Source organism: Nansenia antarctica (assembly GCF_963989245.1).
Source record: "Nansenia antarctica genome assembly, chromosome: 10".
Taxonomy (NCBI): Eukaryota; Metazoa; Chordata; class Actinopteri; order Argentiniformes; family Microstomatidae; genus Nansenia; species Nansenia antarctica.
The window spans coordinates 955,674-978,173 of record NC_137680.1 but is presented as its reverse complement, the minus strand read 5'-3'; the positions used below and the strand labels follow the sequence as shown (position 1 = coordinate 978,173).

General features: G+C 44.5%; 2 protein-coding genes across 3 annotated transcripts in view; one reads left to right on the top strand and one right to left on the bottom strand.

The window, feature by feature from the left end:
* The window catches only part of LOC308166216 (death-associated protein kinase 2-like), a gene marked incomplete at its 3' end in the record, with an annotated part of 351,334 nt that overhangs the window by 41,421 nt on the left and 287,413 nt on the right, over window positions 1-22,500 (top strand). The gene's annotated exons all lie outside the window — the stretch shown is intronic.
* Window positions 1-22,500, bottom strand: part of LOC308166461 (mannosyl-oligosaccharide 1,2-alpha-mannosidase IA) — a 178,443-nt gene that overhangs the window by 59,727 nt on the left and 96,216 nt on the right. For both annotated transcript variants that reach the window (XM_080540777.1, XM_080540778.1), the window contains exon 3: window positions 15,619-15,734. In XM_080540777.1, the coding sequence (XP_080396903.1) occupies window positions 15,619-15,734 (116 nt within the window). The remainder of the gene's footprint in view (window positions 1-15,618; window positions 15,735-22,500) is intronic.

Sequence of the window (22,500 nt, the reverse complement as noted above, 5' to 3'; positions counted from 1 at the left end):
TGTCGGAGAGAAAGAGAGAGAGAGAGAGGGAGAGAGAGAGAGAGAGAGAGGGAGAGAGAGAGAGAGAGAGAGAGGGGGGGGGTCATATGAATCAGAGATGAAAAGCGGGGATGGGCTACATCAGTAAGTCAGTAAGGTAATATGATGCAGTCGTTATTCAAAAAGTGATCAAAAATGAATCTCTAATAACCGTTAATATTTCATTGAAGATTAAAAATGAATATACTCTGCTAGAGGTGTTGTTGTTGTGTGCCTTCGAGGCCAGACATAAGACATTCAGATGTGTGAATTAATGCTTTAAAAAAACAACCTGCGTCAAGGCCTCCTCAGAACAAAAGCAGAGAATACATTCAGACAGTGTTGCGTATCGGAGCTGCACTCATTTATTCATGCATTCCTTCACATGCTGTGAAAGCAGCTTCCATGCTACCAGAGATACTATCTGACCTGTTCCAGCCAGGTTAGAGTATGCATTAGAGCATCGCATCCCTCACCCATAACCCCCTCACTCCACGAGCCTTCATTTATAGACACGTCTCCTCCACCACAGATAATATCAGAGACTCTAGCAGGGAACATTTGCCGTGTTGCAGCGATACAAAGGCTTGTGATGGTGTTCCCAGGTGGTTTGTTCCCTCTTTTGTCTGTGTGCTTAGAACCGCGGGAGGGTATCGACCCCCAGACGACATGGACTCACTGGCTCACTGGCTCCCGTAGTCTCATTTGTCATTACCGCCATTATCTCATAACGAATCGAAAGTATTTTTTAGCACATGTTTCAGTGCTCCTGAACGATTTCTTTTTTTTCATACGTGGTCCACCTGCCACAGTCTCACTAACAAATCTTGTGTAAGTACCTACATACTGTATCCATTAATTTCATTTTAGTTTTTTTAATATGTGTGTATAGATGATTTAATGTATTATATCCAATACAAATGATGTATAGATATATCTATCTATCTATCTATCTATCTATCCATCTGAAGGATGGGGCAGAAGAGGTCATAGGTCAACTTAAGACGTTGGTTCCCCCATAGCCATTGAAAGTAGAACATAAAAGTAGAGCTTCAGTAATTCTGCCTTCATAATGTGTTTGAATAGTATTGCTCTGTTTTACATATGTGACAGGGTCTTAAACCTTCATAATATGAAAACCAGATATTCTTGTTTAAAAATAAGCTTTTTGGTCGTTTGCGAATTGAGAAGAATTGCCGCCAGGCGGACCTGTTCACCAGACCGTTACATATTCTGCTTGAACAACGGAGTTACATTCTGATAACAGTCTCTCCGTCTGGGAGTGGGGAGTCATACGCAGGTGTGCAGCATGAATTAGAGAAGAGCTTTACTCCTTAATGTTCTAATCTCGTGGGACCCGGAGAGTTTGTGGTCCACAGAGCCTGGCACAGGGCAAGATAAGAAGTGGCCAAGGTCTCACATCTGCATGTGACTTCATATCCTGCAAGAACATGATGTAGCCTAAACTTGATACCCAAGACCTGTAAGAGCATTCTAATAGGCTGATTTTTAAATTCAAGTTTAACTGTGAATGCACAAAATATTTATACTTTGAGAAATGGCTGATCCAGAATGTTGTCGCAGGCACCTGTTTCGTCTCCTGAATTTGTTGCCTGTTTTGTCTGCTTGTGTCTTGTCAATAAAAACATAATATTGTACTCTGAAGATCACTTTGATTCAGTGGTGTAGTCTACGTGATATGCAGGACTAGGCCGTATACCCACTAGGAAAGGCCAAGGATTTCCGTATACCCACTTCAAAATGTGTGAGGATACGTAACGTAGCGTTTTGTGACAGAACTTTCACACTTTCATTCATAAAATTCACCCCGTCTGTGTTACGAAGCACTTGACTTTGGGACCATTGGGACTGACTATAGCGTCATATACCATCAACGGGGGGGAAATGCGACATGAAATATGTCAAAATGCACCACTATCATGCACAGATCAGCCATATAACATGTAATGTTAGATAGATATAACGTTAGACAGGGAGCCCAGATTTAATTTTATGGCGTTCCGAAATGAACGATATGAGGCTGGGAGGGAAAAATCACAGTATACCCACTAGAAACAACTAGACTACACCACTGCTTTGACTCCTTCCCATCCATCCATCTATCGATCTATATATCGATCTATATATCAATCTATCTGTCTATCTGTCTATCTGTCTATATTCATGACTTCACACTGAACTCTCTAGTGTGTACGGTATTCTCATCAGGTCTGTAGTCCAACCCTATTCTCTTGTTTTTGGTTTATGATATGATGCTGGAGACATTTGCTGTATTTTTGATTTTTTTTCTCTCTCGGTCTCCGGGAACTGGGTCAAGTTTAATTGGCACCTTTTTGCAAGGAACATTGGACAGGTGTAGGACTCTCAGTCTCCTGGTGGATGTGATATCGTATCCTGACAGGAAGACTAGAGGCAAAAAAAACAAAAACACAATCCCCTGCATCCTCTTCCTAAGACGCCGTTCCCTCCTCAGCGAACTGGCGGAAGGGAAACGGAGACTCTTGAGTCTAAGGGCCAATAACAAGCTAAGTGCCGTGATGCTACGTGATGCTACGTGATGCTACGTGATACCTTGTGCTGAAAACTCTCTGCCTCATACAAACAGAATGCACGGCCTCACAGTGTGTGTTGTCAACTCGATCATAGTTGTCCAGAGCAATTTGCAGTTAGCCAACATCAGCCATGGAGTTTACAGTATTTGCACATTGTGTCATATGGAATATGCATTAAGATAAGAGGTTAGTTAAGCATTGCATGTGTCCCTTGAAGTGAGAGCAATACCATCATTACTGCCACAGATGTTGAGGTGACAGTTGTATTTAGTGACTTGGAGACTCCTCAGTGAAGGAAATGGCTCTCAAGCAACGATGATAAGTCAACTGTAATTGGGTGCTGAAGAGGGCAATTACCTCCAATCTACAACCTACGCAAGGACGTAGTGAGTCTGGCGTAAACCCAACTGGGATGATTTCTATCGTAAATGTTTTCTAAACAACTAAAGTAATATACTTTGTCAAGTTACCAAGATCTACAGTTTTGCGGCAGCTCAATACTTTTCACCGCGATTGAAATGTAGCTTGTGTGCTTCATAATGATCAGGCCATGATGACTGCCGGGTTAAGGTGCGACTGAAGAGTTGGTCACCTTTCTTGAGACGGGGTAACTGGTGACACTCTGTAAGACAGACGTCCTATGTTCTGGCAGAATGGCTGAGAGCTGAGATGCCCTGCCAACACGTTGATGATTGGCCCGTTCTATAATGGACCTGAGATAGAAGTGATTACGGAGTACTGTCTATTTGTCACTTGGGATGGTGGCACTCAAGGACAGCCATAATGTGCCATGATGGAGACAGTAATGCTGACAAAGGTTCTGCTGATCCGACTTCCGTCACGACACCTACGCCTTGTAAATCACTCTGTGAGGCTCTTGTAAAAAGTTATATTTATATAAGTGCCCTTTTTCCAAAACGCTTCCATGTTTATCATGTGCATTTGTGTGCAAGGGCATCTGAAATCGAAATGTTTTATTATATTGCCGTGACTTTCTAGAAATTGAATTGAAATCACCTTTTTCAGTAATTACATTTGCTCTGCCAGAATGTCTTCCAGTAATATATTTTTTTCCCAAGATGCTATTGTTCATCTGCGTCACAGGGATATTAAGATTTGCATCTTAATTTATCTATTTATCTAATTCTCACACATTTAAATCTCCAACAAGAAAGCAGTGTGCCGTGGGAAAAGCACAGCAATCATTTAGACTGAGAAGAGGTGGAAAACACAGGTGAATCAATTAAATCTCCACAAAGCATAATCCCGCACGGGCGGAACGCTAAAAACACCTGACACGTCCTTTGTCTCCCCTAAAGGTTTTTTCCACACAAATAAATAAAAGCAAAGTCTGCTTTTGCATGCTAGGCTATTCATAGAGGAAAATAACATCTGGTGAATATTTCCTCACAGTGCTCATGCTGAGCGTCAATATTAGTAGACAACATTCAGTGCAAACATGCCAGCTTTAACCACTTTCACCTCCAATACAGTAGAGGCTGCTTAGAACACAAATGTGTAGCTTCTAAATGGTTTTAGTGTCAGGGGGGTCTCCATGGTCTCACCCTGCACTTTGCAAAAGTGCTAAAAGGTAGTAGGTTGGTAATATTCATAGAGGAGCTGACCAATGGTGTAACTACTGAACCACAGGACAACCATGTGGCTGCGGGTGGTATAGTGTGCGGTATCAACACATTAGCATCTGATTAGCATTTTAATGATGCTACCTTTTACAGGCGGTTATTGCTGCTATATCCAACAACAACAAAAAACAGAAGAAAACTTCATGAATAAAAGTATATCCACTTGCAGAAGAAAAAAAAAGTACATTTCTTGAATCATGTTGCTGTTCTGCTTCAGACGCCATGTGCAGTGTTGCTGTCAGTGTCTGATGCTCTTCTCTGTTGGTGAGCGTTCAACTAAGCATGGCACGGATTGTTATCAGTCTCTGCCCAGATTCGACTGGGACATAAGCCTGACTGGCATCTCCTCTGTGCTTACGTGTGCCAGGGAGCCGACTAGACTGCTATCAAGGCCCACAGTGGGCAGATCAGGCACAAATATAACACTAATGTCATGATTTAATGCTTAATAAAGGGCTATCATTGTCCCTGGGCAAAGAACACTCAACGTGTCTACATTCTAGGATTCAAACTGCTAGTCACAAACGGTTCCACATAGTGAGGAGGGGTCTCCTGCATGTCAACCCTCATTTCCTATCCTCTGGTTTCAACGTTGACCTGCAAAGCCAAGTCTCAAACGAGCAGGTTATGTCAGGTTATGTTATGTAACACACCTTATTCAAAGCAACTACTGCAAATCAAAGCTAACAGAGCGGCCGTTTAACACAACTTCACTCGTTATCAGAGATTGATCATGAAAGAGGCCGATAACGTGCCGACCCTCCGGTCCCCCTCTGTGAACACGCTGTGAGCTGTGATTCTGCTAATGCTGCTGCTGCTGAGACCAGACTTTCCCAGGGCTCTTTTGCCTCGGCTGCCATCAACAGGACATAAAGTCGAGGATGCTTTTTTAATGCACAGTAATTATGGCCTAGATTAGCGTCCAAGCTATAAGAACTGTCACAGACCAGAACCTTAATGGCTGCTAACCTCTGGAGCATGCTAAACAGCCTGATATGGATGAGAGGGAGATGCGATGGCCGATCCCACAATGCTTAGAGTGAGACTTTGAAAGTGTTGAGCTGAAACACATGTCGGTGACAACGGCATCATTCAAAAGACTGCAGAAATGGTTAGCACCGGAGTGCTAAACTGAGCTGTTGTTGTTTTGCTGACCCACAGATTAGTAACTTGTACTAAAATAAAGTAACTTTATTACAGAACATTTGAACATTTACTGTGGATATAAACTTAATCGTCAATAAAACCCCTTATATAACTGCAGCTGTCAAGAGAGCCAACTAAATGGAGTTAATAGAGGTCATAACAAAGTATCCATCATTGTATTAAGTGCTTTCCAGGATATCAGGACCTGTATTAATTATCGGTATAAGTGCTGTTTTAACTGCTGCAAAACAAAAACAAAACAAATCAAAAGTGCTTAGTGGGTTGGAATGGGTGGGCGGGTCCTTGAAACTTTTCACTAACAATCAAAGCAACAAACGTCAAGGCTAAACAAGGCATGCCATGTTTAGTCTAGATTTGATTAGTGAAGTAGACGTAGTGAAGTCTTGATTTGAACGCTACACACACTCACTCGGCCACCAGAGTACTAGCCAGAGTTCTAGCCAGAGTTCTAAGCCATAGTTCTAGCCAGAGTTCGAGCCAGAGTTCTAGCCAGAGATCTAAAGAGAGTTCTAGCCAGAGTTCTAACCAGAGTTCTAACCAGAGTTCTAGCCAGAGTTCTAACCAGAGTTCTAGCCAGAGTTCTAGCCAGAGTTCTAACCCACCAGAGTTCTAAGCAGAGTTCTACCCAGAGTTCTAGCCATGGTTCTAGCCAGAGTTCTAGCCAGAGTTCTAGCCTGAGTTCTAACCAGAGTTCTAGCCATGGTTCTAGCCAGAGTTCTAGCCAGAGTTCTAGCCAGAGTTCTAGCCAGAGTTCTAGCCAGAGTTCTAGCCAGGGTTCTAGCCAGAGTTCTAGCCAGAGTTCTAGAACCAGAGTTCTAGCCAGAGTTCTAGCCAGAGTTCTAGAACCAGAGTTCTAGCCAGAGTTCTAGCCAGAGTTCTAGCCAGAGTTCTAACCCACCAGAGTTCTAAGCAGGGTTCTAGCCAGAGTTCTAGCCAGAGTTCTAGCCAGAGTTCTAACCAGAGTTCTAGCCAGAGTTCTAGCCAGAGTTCTAGCCAGAGTTCTAGCCAGAGTTCTAGCCAGAGTTCTAGCCAGAGTTCTAACCAGAGTTCTAACCAGAGTTCTAGCCAGAGTTCTAGCCAGAGTTCTAGCCAGAGTTCTAGAACCAGAGTTCTAGCCAGAGTTCTAGCCAGAGTTCTCTTCTCAATGCCTTTTTAAGAGCTGCCAATATAGATGTCTAGATGGCTCTATGAAAAACTACTCACACCAGTACAGGCCAAAGGAGTTCGACTAATTCAGCCTGCTGTTATGCTGTTATGCAATGTTGGGTAAGTACTCAGATCATAACACATATCGATTGAGGTCTATCTACAAACACATCCATGTTAACTTAACTCCCTCAACTCCTTCCCACAATCACACTGTAGACACAAACAACTAGACGCTGTCTCTCTTCACCACAAACATCTTCCCTGAATACATTACAGCAAATAAAGAGACGGATGAATAATTAATCACATGCAACCAGGTTGATGCTGAATTAAAGCCCCCCCAGTCCTCGTCTCTCGCTTACAATCTCTCCGTTTCACCGTTTGTCAGGGGAGTAAAAAGTATCTGTGAGTGAGAGAGGGGTTTATTGGGATTTGGTGAAGGCACAGTACCTCAAAGCCTCTTCTCTCGATTTACATACACAAAGGCTTTCAGACACACAAACACAAACATGACAGTATAGAAAAATGTGTCAACAGGCACGGCTGTTCTACTGCTGTTCTCTCCAGGGGCTTGCAGTAACTCCCAGGGACGACGCTCCCATAACAAACACCTCTCGTGGGACACTTGGCCGCTATTTCACTTTATCAGCCTATTTATACTTCCTGTAATCCATCTTTCCCCTCCCTGTTTGTTTCTCTTCTCTGTCCACTGTCTTTTGTCCGTCAGTGTTGTGTCGTACCTCCCACAGACCTCCGATAACAACACTGTAACCGTCTCTGTGTGTCTGTGCCAGGCTGTATACGATCACTGTTCTCAAATCTATAACGGCGGTTGCCAAGGCCTTTGGCTATAGTGGCTGGATAAATAACATCCCTATTGTGGTGCCAACATGCTAATCTCATCAGTGGCACAATCTGATGTTCCGATTGGAAATCTTATAAATCCTGAAGAGAGTGACACAAATGAAAATTAGTTTTTTTTTTTTATTCATTAAATTCGTTAACAATTGTAAAAGAATAACAAATCACAATGCCCTTCAGCCAGCGCCAACTCGCGTCAAGAGAACGAAAATGTCATTGGTGCAACACAAGAGTAAATATAAACCACCTACTACATCACACATTGGCTGCCTTGCCGTTCTCTGGCTGAGACAAGACTTCAGCTGCCTTGACCTAAAGTGCCGGGGCGCTGCATCTTCAGTCAGGCATCCCTACACACTACACAGCCAAGCATCCCTACACACTACTACACAGACACGTTCCTCAGCAGCCTAATGACTGGGGCCCTGTGGAGGCACGTTTACACCGGCCAGCAGGTCAGCTCCAGTCAAACTGAGATAAACAACGCTCCTGCTTCAGGTCTGCTCTTACACAGCTGGAAGGTTTACCGGCTCTGTGGTTTACAGTCTTCAGACGGCGTCTTACGTAACGTAAACACGGTCTTCCAGTTGGAAGGCAGGATACGGGAGAGAGCAACATAGCATGTGCTATAGGTCAGGATGAGGACATAGAGATGGAAAACGACTTTGATAACCATCATCAACTCAAATGAATAAAGCTCAAATCATTCATCACAACCAAGCCTATTTTGTTAAGGCTATGGATAATTATCCAGATTATTTACTGTTTATCATTTATAGGCATAAACAGTACCTCGGATTTTCCAGAGGCACTTTCCACATGCAAAGATGCTCTTGTAAACCGAAACTAATTCTAAGCAATCTAATTCCGTAGCAATTTCACTTGAAGTAGGATGTCATTTCTCTCAACCAAGAAATATCCTTTTTTCACTGTGCGTATTATTACATTATTATTATTACAGGTTCCTTATATCAGTATTTGAGATGAGATGGGATAATACTTTATTGTCTGCTTGCAAAGACATTGTCCTCCATCACAATGCTATTCTCATGCAATCTCTATGGTGTCTTCAAAAGTGATGCTCTACGGCCTGCTCTCTCTCTCTTGATATTCAGTCTGTTTTCACATTAAAGTTTCATACGAAATGAGGTTTTTTTGGGCAACATTGACTCTGTTTTAGCCTGCCTCTCGTACCAGCATTCCTCTGAGAGTGAAACAGAACAGATCTCTACATTGACTAAAACATTGGCAAACATTTTAAATAGTAGGGAAACTATCTCACTGCTTTTAATGATCAATATCCTTTCAATCTTGTATGCCTGATAGCCTTTTTGTTAACCCTCTCTTAACCTCAGCAAACCTCAATGGATCTTTTGAATCCTGAGATATTCCACCTACTCACGGTGGGGTTGAATTCATAATGGAGGCTTCATACATAGAGCCTTCCATCTTTATAGTGTCGATGAAAAAATTGTGTATTTACGCTTAGTGTATATTATCATCATAGCATAATAGCCTATGTATATCAGGCCATAATTAGGTGACTGGTACCTTACAGGCCCATGGTCCTAGGGTACTTCATAATATCATAGCTTAGTATATCATGAGTTCAACTTGGCCCATATTAGGTGAGTGGTCTACCCCCCTGTCTGTAGGTCTACCCCCTATCTGTCAATCTACAACCTGTCTGTAGATCTACCCCGTGTCTGTCAATCTACAACCTGTCTGTAGATCTACCCCGTGTCTGTCAATCTACAACCTGTCTGTAGATCTACCTCGTGTCTGTCAATCTCACCCCATTTATGGTTATGGGGTGCATATCTGTAGGAACACAGATTGATTATTGATATAATCATTAATTATTATTACTTATTAAGAGCTTTTGACTGGTCTCGTCGCAAATTCACCTCTTGGTTCGCAAAACACATTGCAAAACACAGTCAAGGTTGACTAACGTTCTCACGTATCACATGTCACTCTGCGGCCACCCCACGGCCTCTCTGTGTGACAGCCTGCCTCGGGGACTGCAGCGTAGCGAGGCCTGCTCCCTCATCTGCTGCCTCTCTGTTTGCCCCTGCGCCTCTGCCCTGTTTACACAGCCACTCTGGCTTTGATATGCCAACATCTGCACTCCCCCCAGGCGGGGAAACGCAACATGCATCATGTGAGATAAACACAGCTCCCTCCCTCAGCCTCTCCCAACGACACCCACCAGAGACTCAGCGTCGTATTGAAGTCTCAACTCAGAGACTTCTCCTTACCGGAATTACAGGCCTAGACGTGCTAATTATCCAGTCCGTTTACTGTCCGTTTACTGTCTCTTAGGAACGTGTTTTTTTTTCTTTTTTCTGGTGCAGCTTGATTTAACACCAGCGTGTTAAATGTTAATGGTATGGTACTGGATTGGTGTTAAAAGATCCTTCTAATTCAGGTAGACACCGGAGAATTAGAGATTCTAATCTGAGGAGTCATTGATCGAGAAACTGTGCAGACGGGCAGAATGTCCATTTCATTGAGATACAACATATACTCACAAAAAGGGGAGGGGAGGGTGGCGTGGGTCGGGAGGGGGTTCTACCGGTTGACCTCAGAATATCTGAGACAGCGAGAAACAGAGGAACGGAACACGCCACCAGATTCTGTAGAGATCACAGTGGTGTGGTCTGCTCCCTCTTTAAACAATAACAACCAACCGCCCCGCGGCTATACTGCTCCTGTGAGGGACGCGGCGTGTGAGAGTGTGAGAGCCGTATGAAATGAAGTGAAAGAGGAAGGAAGGCAGAGGGGCCTTGAAGGGGTAACGGGGGGGGTGGACCTGTCAATAGGGGAATAGAACCCAACCTGTGAAGACTTCATTAATCGCTTTCCATTAGCTCTGCTGAGAGAGAGAGGCAGGCTGGAGACGACTGGAGACCTGCCAGAAGAGGAGTACACCATTTACCCCCCCCCCTCCCCCCCCCCTTTACCCACAGCATACACTACCTCAGCCTGGGGAAGCAACCCCACAGGAACCCCCCTCCCTTTAAAGAGAAAGCAGGCATCTCCACCAGGGCCAAGTTCTGAATCACTGTAACAAGCTGGACGACGGCGGCTCGGGACTAGCCAAGGCCCCAAAACGCTAATCAACACCGACATCCTTAACTACTTATTCAGGCTTTATGCGGAAAAAAACGGCTCGCTGAAATCTTGCAAAGTTCACATTAGGCGGCGGGAGCGTTATGGAGCCGCTCTTGTCTTTATAATTGGCTGAGCCACTCGAGGGGGCTGTTTGATCTGACGATCCCGTCTGCAGAGGAACTCACCAGGATTTGCATCAGAATTTGGGGAGTTTGTTTTCTGTTTAAGCCGCCCGCAGAGGGAGAGACATTTTACTCAACTTAATTCGTTCACTCGACAGAACACAGAACACATACTCTTGACTCTGAGAGTGCTCTCCTACCCCTCTGGTGCCACAACAGAGGGGATAGGAATACCTGGCTAGAATTCCTGGAGGTAATCAGAATGACCTCAGGTACTCCTCTCACACACACAACTGTTCAGGAGTGAATACTGGGTGCATCTCATCCTGGTCTTATGCTCAGCTGCACGTTCTCCTTGTCTCAGCTACACGTCCTCCTTGTCCTTTTCTTTACTATCTGTAAATGGCTGCCGTCTTCGTGCTGAAACGTGTTTCCACATCTCATCCATATCCATCATCATACTGACACACCACACACACACACACACACACACACACACACACACACACCGCTGACATCATACTGACACACCACACCGCTGACATCATACTGACACACCACACCGCTGACATGAAGCTGAAATAAACTCCTTTTAATAAAAAAAATCTCATAGATAAATTTAAAAAATCTCATAGATTACAGTAATTCCTATCTCTAAATGATTACACTGAGCTGATTTGCATTGAGTGAAGAAGATGCAAACTTAATAAAAGGATCAAGTCATTTTAAATATAATAACAATAACAACAACAACAATAATAATAATAATGTTTTCGATATCTCTATCAGAGGTTCTTCGAGGTTAAACTACGCTGCTGTCCCCAAAGTTGTGTAGCTAACTTCCTCAAAATGATTTAAAAGATTAGGACAGAAGTTGACGCTAATGTTCAGTCACTCTGATACCAAGTGGGCCTACTATCCCTCCATCACAGAGCCTAGATAGATAGTCCACCTGCTAGGCCTAGCCCTACATCACAGAGCCTAGATAGACAGTCCACCACTCAGCAAAGGAAACCCTGTGGGAGGATGGATCAGAGCAGCGTGGGGGTGGGGGGTGGGGGGAGTGGGGGGGCGGTGACGGATGGACCTGGCCAGCCCGGTGACAAAGTGCAGTCCGCTGTGTAAATCTGAGGCGGGTGTCATTATGACGCTGACGAGGGGGCTGTTTGTCATGGGACACCATTACTGAGTGTCTCTGGCCCTGTGACCGCTGTCTACCGAGAGCTATGGCACTCACCCACGTCAATAATCATCTCCATACAGCCCGACTGCCACCACTGGCAGGGGGAGAGGTTTGTGTGTGTGTGTGTGTGTGTGTGTGTGTGCGTGGGTGGGTGTTAGATTGTGTGTGTGTGTGGGAGGGTGTTAGATTGTGTGTGTGTGTGTGATATTGTATGTGTGTGTGTGAGATAATGGGTGTGTTCGTGTGTGTGTGTGTGCACATGTGTGCGCACGTGATTGTGTGTGTGTGTGTGTGGTATGAGTGAATCCTCTCTTTATAAAACTGTGTCTTTGAATGTGTGAACACATGTACAATGTGAAAACTAATTTCCCCCAAATGTGTTCTCTATGTGTTCTCTATGTGTTCCTTTATGGCCACTGATGCCTGACAGCACACAAGGGGGTTGTTATAGAACGACACACAGGACGACGTAAACACTGTGTGGGTGGTCTTCATTGTACGATACAGTACAACAGCCTCCCTGTGAGGGAAATACACGTACTGATGTTTAAATGACAGCACCTACTCACACCATCCAGCCCTGGAAGTCAGCCATTAGCTACGTAGAGGACGTCAGCCATTAGCTACGTAGAGGACACGGTATCGTCAGGGGTGCAGACTGGTGATGGTCCAAAAAGGTGCCACTTTGTTTTTGCACGAAGACAATTATCAACGTGCGGATAACATTTTTGTTGATGGTGGGGGGAAGGGGGGGGGGTTAGCGGTAGCACTAACTAGTGATGCTCCGATCTGATCGGCGCCGATCGGTATCGGCCGATATGGCCTTGATCGGTTTTGAGTTCTCAAAACGGCCGATCAAACACGACCGATCAGTTAACAAAATGGCGTCGCCAGTCTGGAAATATTACACAGTGTCGGAAAGAGACAACAAATATGCAGTTTGTAATGTCTGCGCAAAAGAAATTCCTCGCGGAGGAACGCACGCAAGGACTTTCAATACCACGAATATCATACGGCATTTGCTGCGTTCGTCGATTCGCTCCGAGAGCGCCGAAGCGCACACTGGGCTCGACGTCATAAAGGGACCGAGTGCTTTGATTGGACGAGAGGTGTTCCACGAGTGCTGGTCAGAGTTCCAGCGCGACTTCACGAGCGTAGTGTAGGTAGTGTTCAGCGACGTCATGTGACCCCGCGAGCAGGAAGTCACTAAGCTAGACTAAGGTCCATAGCAACAACAACTATTAGCGCGAGAGTTTTAGGTCTTTCTCTGTGCACCTTGCACAAGTGTAGATAGCGAGCGACTTTTCAGCATAGCAGGACATATTTTAGATGATAAGAGGAACAGGCTGAGTGCCAAAAACGCTGAGATGCTTGTATTTCTCAAGGCTAATCTGACAGTGATGCTGCTTAATCAGAAGTAAGGTTTGAGTCTGAAATCTCCTTAGGTGAAATGTTTTGTTTTTTTGTTTTATTGATTATTGCTGACTTGCTGTCTTATCTCCTCCTAAATATGACTTGAAACTGACTGACTTGAAACAGTATTTTATATTTGGCTATAGCCTGTTTATGTTGCAGTTTAGTTTGGGTATGTTTATTGTTCCTCAGGAAAGCTACAGTATAAGCTCCAAGTTCTCTAAGAGCCCCTAGTTCCTCTCATTCGAGTGGAATGTTGCACATTTGATGTGACAGTGTACATTTTATTTATTATGATTTTTATTTTCACATTTTATTTGTTTTTCCTGAAGTAAGCTACAGGTGGTTGTGAATTCAATAAAACAGATGGTTGTCAATTCATGATACTTTCTCATCTCCTAATTTCATTTGAATACTTAATATACAATGTCAATGGTGTTAAGAATAATTAAAAACATAAATAATGCTACACAATAAATAGAATGCTTCAATTGCCATTTTCGACGCTGTGATCGGTGATCGGTGATATCGGATCGGCAGATCACTGATTCCAGTGATCGGTGATCGGTGATCAGCACCAAAAACCCTGATCGGAGCATCTCTAGCACTAACGGTGGTAGATGGATAGCGCTAGCTACCTTAACACCCGCATAATTATGTCGAAAACAGGTTGCTTACAGTGTCCTGTCCTGTCCTGTACTGTCTAGAATTGTACCTAGCTGCACGAACAGCAGCAGAGTTTAGCAGGCAGGAAGATTAGTTAGGTCGCATCATGTGACTTGGATACACCCCCCCCACAAAATGTATTTTCTATATAATGTTTTTTGCAGATCTATATGCTCAAAAGCGTTTTATATTTTGAGGTAAAAACTGTTCATTTAGCAGGAAGGTGACAAGTTTACACCCCTGATGGTACATGTCACTCATTAGGTTGGGAGCGGGTTTACCTTTTAATCTCCCCAGAGTGACGCTCTGCTAACGCTAGCACTGCTAACGCTGTGGTAGGAGAGTAGGAAACCCTGATGGCATCTTTCATCTTCCCAGGCATAATAGTCAAGTACAGTAAGTGCTGAAGAGGGACATGTCCCTGATTGGTCTCTGTTTATAGAAAGAGACCAAACCTGCATTCAGCTGTAAGACAGTAACTACGGACAGTACTCCAGTTGTAAAAGACAATCAGGGGGGAGGATGGTGGATTTTATCATATGGAGACAATTTTAGCATCCCCACAGCGTCAGTGACTTCAGTGTCAGTGACTTGGTAAAAATGTCATTGCATGTGTGCGTGCCCCCTCCTCCCTCGCCCACAGTATTTTACTCAATATGCGCAAAACGAAATGTTGAAAAAGCAGTAATACCACGTTCATTGATAAAATGACATAAGGGATTGCAGTTTTAGAAGGGGGAAGATTTTGACCGTTTTTATTTCAGGGGGGGATGCCAACCCCCCTCAACCCCCCTCAACTCGAGTGCTGCCTACGGAAGACTAGGAACTAACTACTACGTAGTACTTGACAGATTTTAATAACTGTTGGCTGTTAGTTTGTGCAATAATTACAATAATGCGTGTAATAATTACTTGGTAACTAAGACATCATTCTTGGGCAAAATAAACTCTCTCAATAAGGAACTCACACAAACAGAGGGCCGTCGGCAAAATAAACTCTCTCAATAAGGAACTCACACAAACAGAGGGCCGTCGGAAACATGGCACACAAAGCCTGGCGTAGCCGTGGTCTCCTGGCACCTCCGTGCGTATTCACTCTCTCTCCACATTACAACCAAACTGGCAGGCCTCTGTGTTCCAGACCCCGTGAAGAAGAAGTCTATTATCACAGAATTACTGAATAAAAGAGGCCTTGCACTCATGCTTTCCTCTTTCTCTCCGTCTTTCTCCCATCTCATTCTCTCTCCTTGTGCTTTGTCGGTCGCCCTCTCATTTTGTCATCATCATTCTTCGTCGAGAGCTCAGAGAGAGAGAGAGAGCTCAGAGAGAGAGAGAGAGAGAGAGAGAGCGAGAGAGAGAGAGAGAGAGAGAGAGAGAGAGAGAGAGAGAGAGAGAGAGAGAATCCCATCACACGGTAACAAAGCCTGGTCAGATGGATGAGCGCGGCCACACAAGAAGCTTTGTGTCGCCCTGGAATCTCCCAGCTTTGGCAGACTGTCCCTCCGACTGGACAGGCCTTTGGGTCAGGCTACAATAGCCGGCTTAACATCAAGCCAGCGCACTAAGACTACTGGTGAGATCTTTATTAAGAGTATGCAAACCTAGGGAGGAGCCTACTGACAGTGTTGGGGGCAATGATTGGTCATCCATTGTGAAGAGCAGAGGAACTGTCCAATGATATGACAGAGAAAGGGGATTGGTCTTACCGAGTTCAGGTCCAGGTTGGTCACCACCCAATCCTTGGCTTCGTTATAATCCTCTGTCAGTCCCATGATGTACAGCGTGTCCAGAGAGTCAATGATGGAAGCTCCCCTCAAACCACCTGCAAAAAAACACACAGGGCAGTACAGTCACATACATGGCATTAACTTAGAACATAGGCCTTGACTTCAAAGTCGGGTAAGTTAATGTGGGTGGAAGATAAGGCACTAGCCATATAATGATTAACTATTTAGCTAGAGACTAATAATAGGGTTAGGGTTAGGTTATTAATAATAATACAAAAAAAAAGAAGAAGAAGAAGAAGAAGAAGAAGAAAAAGAAAAAGAAGAAGAAGAAGAAGAAGAAAAAGAAAAAGAAGAAGAAGAAGAAGAAGAAGAAGAAGAAGAAAAAGAAGAAGAAGAAGAAGGAGAAGAAGAAGAAGGAGGAGAAGAAGAAGAAGGAGAAGAAGAAGAAGAAGAAGGAGGAGAAGAAGAAGAAGGAGAAGAAGAAGAAGAAGAAGAAGAAAAAAGAAAGAGCAACAACAAAAATAGTTTCTGTCACCGATGACCTTTACCAGATATGGGCCTGCAAAGTGTTTTCTCTGATATCCGATATTACTGTAGCCTACTGCTTATTACTGTAGCCTACTGCTTATTACTGTAGCCTACTGCTTACTACTAGTATTACTGTAGCCTACTGCTTACTACTAGTATTACTGTAGCCTAGTGCTTACCTGATTGTGTTATCCTACATGCATACAAAATCTAGGGGTGACTTTGTATGGGCTAGATTTAAAAAAACATCTCCTTCTAGAAATGCATAGAAGAAAAGCATCACTCTGCCTGAGATGAGAAAGGCAGACTCATTCATAAATCAAACACAGAGGCTGTGATCCTTTACAAACAGACGTACGTACACACACACACTCTGTGATCCTTTACAAAAAACATTGATTAGTGGAAGAACATTAGCAGACTGTCCTCCTGTTTCCTCGTGTATTCCTCGGTGAACGTGTTCCCGACTCGAGAGGCTGGTTTCAGATGCGCTTAATTTGAAGTTATTATAATAATAATATCCCCTCACAACCGTAATGAGAGATGTTCAGAGGCTTTTATTCCATCCTGAAGCCCATACGAGTGAGCGCTTAAAAAAAAAAAAGTATATATATATGCAAATTCCTTTGGCTATTAAATGATCTGGGAGAAAACAGCGGCCTTATTGAGAACATGTTCCAGGGCATGTCACTGGGCAGGATGTGTGCAGCAACAACTAAAGTGTACTGTTGCAACTACAATGTGAGAATGACCGTCAATGGGAAGACTTTGAAACCAGAGAGAAAACAGTACTGCAGTATTAGTAGCTGATCTTTCTGCCAAGGTGGCGCTAGATACACCTTTATGCTCGCAACTAAACAGAGCTCAACCCAGAGGCCCAGAGGTGTCTATCTGACGCAACACCACAGCAACCTGGCACATGAAAGTGTACGATTGTTATCAGGAATTGTTTTGTTGCTTTGCCAAATATGCAAATGATGACAGTCAAACAGTCCCTTTAGGCGACAAGAAATGCATTAAGTAACCAGGACTAGAGAGGACTAGTAACCAGGACTAGAGAGGCAAGAAGGTAGCGATATTATTCCCTCACGTTCACCAGAGTCATGCCGATGTGACCAGACTGTGCAATTGTGGTGGTTGGTTACGGCGCAGCTCGTCTAACGTCGTTTGGCGAACATCACAACTCTCTTATCATCCCGCCAGCTTTCTCCTGCAACCTCGGCCCCTTTATATTTATTCTTTTTAATCAGGATCCTCAAAACACATTATTCCCAGACGCAGTCTGGCGCTTCTCAGATTTAACCACAGGGAAAAATAGCCTTTCACCAAGCCTTTCAACTTCTCATCATGATGATGCAAACACAACGGATGAGGTCAGTGGACAAGGGCAAAGGGTACAGCGAGAGCGGTTAGTTAGTTGATGTGGCGGAGTGATTGACACCACATATCAATCACCCATGGCCTCAACCTCAGACACAGCCCTGTGCATTACAGTGAGGTCTACAACATGGATCCTGTCCATCAAGTTTACTCCATTTTATTTATCGCTGCAATGATTTCGTGGCTTTTCCCTAAACACTATTCCTATTATTAAACACTATTCCACAGACAAGCAAACCTGCTCAAAGCCTTTAAGCCTGAGGGGGGCAGCAGACTTGGTGACAGCAGACTTGGTGACAGCAGACTTGGTGACAGCAGACTTGGTGACAGCAGACTTGGTGACAGCAGACTTGGTGACAGCGCTCTGAGAGCCTTGTCTGTCCCCTGCCACGGCCCAGCCACCTCACACGGTACGACGCACCCCCACCCCCAACCTCACATCCCACTTCAGCTGGGTGAACACTGACAGGGATCCGTCTCACAACTGTCACAGAGAAGCTAAGGCTATCCTCCAGCTAGACACATACATACCGTAGTACTGTACAAGCACTACTCGCTGTGGTAGATAGCAATTAGCATATTAACATAAAGGAGTTATTACCCCATTGAGAGTTAATGGGCGAGCGTTGACGTCACATCCTGAATAATATGCTAATATGGCAGACCTGTTAAAAAACCTGTTAAGACCTGTTAAGACCTGTTAAAAAAAAAACGGCAGTTTATTTACGCTGTTCTGTTTGGCTTTGGTCCTCAGCCTGCCTCCTTCCTGAGTACCCTGCCAGTCACTACTGAGTCCTGGTTGTGGTACGTTTCAGGATTTGTGTTTGTTCACAGGACTCTCACTATGCTTAGCGAGCACTGTTGCTATTTGATGACAAATCATGTTTGAGAGTGCCGGGAGCAAAACAAACACACAAAAAAAGCATCGGATAGCTAATGTCTCTCGTTCCCAATCCCAGCAGCGGCGAGGAGGCAGCGGGGGTGGAGGCAGCGGGGGTCGAGGCAGCGGAGCGTGGAAAGTTCGTATTGAAAACCTCAACAAAGCACAGATGATTGATAGACTCAGAAGAGGGGAGGAGAAGATCAATCCATCACTTTGTTCTCTCCGGCTTCCACAAACAGAGGCCTTATTTATCTCAGGAGCTTTCCACCGGCATGCCCTTGCCCTGAGGTGGGCCGCCATTGGTCAATATGTGGAGGGGCGGAGGTGTGGCCTAGGGTTGAGTGACAGGGGTGTTAATAATAATCATCAGTATGTACACATGCACGCACGCACACACACACACACACACACACACACACACACACACACACACACACACACACACAGACAGACAGGCACACACACATTTTAATCATTTATTTCTGTCCACATAGAAACAAGTATACAGGGACACAAATACTGAAGGCACAGATGGGATGCATTCACAAACAGACATGGACAATGTCTTTCACATACAACAGGACAAGACTCACGGGTACAAGTAACACCGTCTCCGCCATATTTGGCGGCTGCCAATAATCGCAGAGACAGAGCAATACTTGCTGAGCCTTTTTGCTTCTCCCTTGGACATTCCCAGTAGACGTAGTCCTCTGACAACCAATCTGTGCACATGTCCAAGACTGCCAAATATAAAGACTAATAGCGTACACCTATAGCCTAGCTCTGAGATGGTGTCTACAAGCTGCTGGTATTTCATGACCTTAGTCATGAAGGCTTCCTCTAGGCTTATATCAAAGGTGCACGCTACCTCTAATACAGACACCTCTCTGGACTCTTCATTAACAACAACAACATCTGGTGTGTTAGCAGACAACTGTGAAAAGTGACATTGGTCATTACAGAGATTGAACATGGATGCATTGACACAAGCATGTGTATACATTTTCAGTGTAACTGGGAAGTGGAGTGATATGTCCTTTACTATTAGGCTCACAATTCTGTCATGACGTGCTATATACATTCCTTTGTAAACATAACAGCCATTCAAGATATGTGAAAGTGTTTCTGTAACCTGTTCTGTGGTGTGGTGCAAGCAATGAGGAACCTGAGTGGAGGGAAACCAAATAGAGAGGTTGAGTCTGGTAGGAAGGACTTGTAATCTGGCCTTGGTTGTGAATATGACAATGTCCTCATCGAGTGCAGTGTTTTTTAGAAAAGAATGGGAAACAGAGTGATCAGCTGTGGGAAGACATGCCAGTTTTCCCTGGAGTTTCAGACCAGTCCAGTGTTGTTGTTGTTGATGTTGATGAAGGTCCATGAGAGTCCGTCTGGCCCCTCTAGATGTTAGCTGGTGGCTCTGTCCAGCAAAGGAGGCTGTTGCCCTGACCTGTGTGAGAGGGTCAGATATACAGTTCTCTGAGACCCGAACAGTCTCAGAGTCAGACCGCACCCACTCCAGGGACACCCCGGCTCGGACACAGAGGTCATTCAGGTCTGGCCAATCAGACCAGACTCCAAAACCAGCGGAATGAGTGTCCAATTTTCCGCTGGGTTTCCTCTTGAACCCAAGGAAGTGGGGCTCCGCCCCCCTGGCAACTGGGACCTTCCTTCTCCTCAGGTCCAGGAACATGGAGGAGCGGGCCAGCTCCCTGACGTCCTTGTCGTCGTTGTTAAGCATCCTGAGAAGATGGGAAATTCTCATGCTGGTGTAGATCCATTCTACATTGGGGACCCCTAGCCCTCCCTCCCATTGGGGATGAAAGATGATGTCACGGGTGCTGTGTGAATTGAGTCCAAGCCACCTGCGCACTACGCTCACAGTCTTGTTGTTCATTTCACACAGCACTTTCTGGGGGATGTGGACATTGGAGAAGAGGTGCTGAACTTTGGACAGGGCCACCTGCCTGATGGCTTCTAACTTCATAGTTAGTGGCAGAGGACAACTGTCTATCAAGTCCAGCCTGGAAGTGAACTCAGTCAGGATGTTATTGACTTGCTCCTTCCACTCTCCTGCGATGTTAATTTTATGTCCAAGATATGGGTATGTCTCATGAAGAGAATTTACATGAATGGGCTGTGTTGCTAAAGAGAACACAGGAGGTGTGTCTGTTTTTGAGTGGTACCACCTGTTCCCCCCACTCCGCCTCTCATACAGGACAGCACATTTGCTGGCTTTGACCTCCAGGCCAGACCATTCCAGAAAACGGTCCGTCCTGCAGAGCATGTTCTTGATGACGCTCTCTTCCCTGGAGGCCAGGACAACATCATCTGCGTAGCCCTGCACTGGGTTGGGGGAGATGACACCCTCAGGGGCACACTGACACAGCCACTTAATCCACTGGTTGATGGCAATTACGAAATTAACCGCGCTCCATGGACAGCCAGTTTTAATGCCTGTCTGAAGTGGTGTTGGGCGAGTGAGCTGCTTCCCACAGATTACTTGGATGGTGGAGCTTCGGTACACATCTCTCACAATGTCAATGAATAGCTGGGGTAGCTGTATCTCTTCCAGTGATCTAATCATTATATTGTGAGCTAATGTCCCAAAAGCATCTCTAAAATCAAGAAAGACTGTAAAGAGTTTACATGACTGATGTTTAAAGTCATCTATCCCTGTCTTAAGGCAGAACACATGCTCATCCATACCCATCCTGCTGATGTAAGCCTTCTGTTTGGTGGACAAGATGTTAGCATCCTCCAACCAGGGCAGGACTCGGGCCAGTATGCACTTCATGAACACCTTATAGATGGTAGGGAGAAGAGAGATGTCCCTCCATGTTGTTGGATCTTCAGGGATATTGCCTTTCTTTGGGATGCGATGTATCAATGCTCCTTTCCATGAATCTGGAACTCGCTTATTCTCCAAACAGACATTAAAAACAGTTGTTAATGTTTTTCACACACACACACACACACACACACACACACACACACACACACACACACACACACACACCGAGTCAGTTTGCTCACAGGCTCAGGTATTGTCCATTAACCATCAAAGTCAGATCTTAAATAGGGTCTCTATAATCTGGCCAGGGGAGACGTTGAGTGGACAGGCACTTGCACATGAACACATTGCTATCCATCCATAGTCTGTGTCAACGTGAGCAGCGTGTGAGTGCAGCAAGGAGATACGGGATGTTTGATTTTCATCAGCTGTTCCTCACTGTCTGACTGTAACAGATGAGATATGGGATTATGAGACATGCAGATTGTAAGCTTTCAAATGACGTGTCATACATGACATCTGAAAATAGTTGAGGAAGATATGTTTATTTGAATGTCGGTACACCTCAAACCAAATACCAGAGAAAATCGCTCTTAATCAAAACAGACATGTTTGTTACCACTAGCTAGTAGCTAACAAAAAACATTGCTATGTAAGTATCTAACTACATGTTTAGCACATCACAACATGCTGATAGACCACGGACATGCTAAGAACACATAACTAGATGATCACACAACCCATGCTTTTTAACAGTCCTGAAACATGTTTGTTTACAAGCCAGGTATCACTAACACTCAAGGCAGACAATACAAATACAATACAACATTTCGTTGTTTGGTACCTGTACTGTAGCAATGACAATAAAGACCATTCATTCATTCATACAGTGAATAAAAAAACTAGCTGAATTCACTGACAAAGTATTTAGTGATTCTAACACTGTTTCACCATGCGCCCTGTCACATACAGACTGTAGCAGAGCATAGGATATTACATACCTGGGCTCCATCTTAGAGGCAAATCTTTCCGGAGATAAAATGGCAGCAAAAGTAATCAAAAAAGTGAACCATAGAACTAGATTCTTGTACAGGATATCCTCACTTGTCAGTAAAAACACACTGAGGACCCTATCAGGAGCTCTCATTCAATGTCACTTCGACTATGCCGTAACATCATGGTACTATAGAACCACAAAGGCCCATAAAACAAGACTCCAGACAGCCCAAAATAAACTGGTTAGGCTTCTGCTAGGCCTCAACCCTAGGACACATATAAC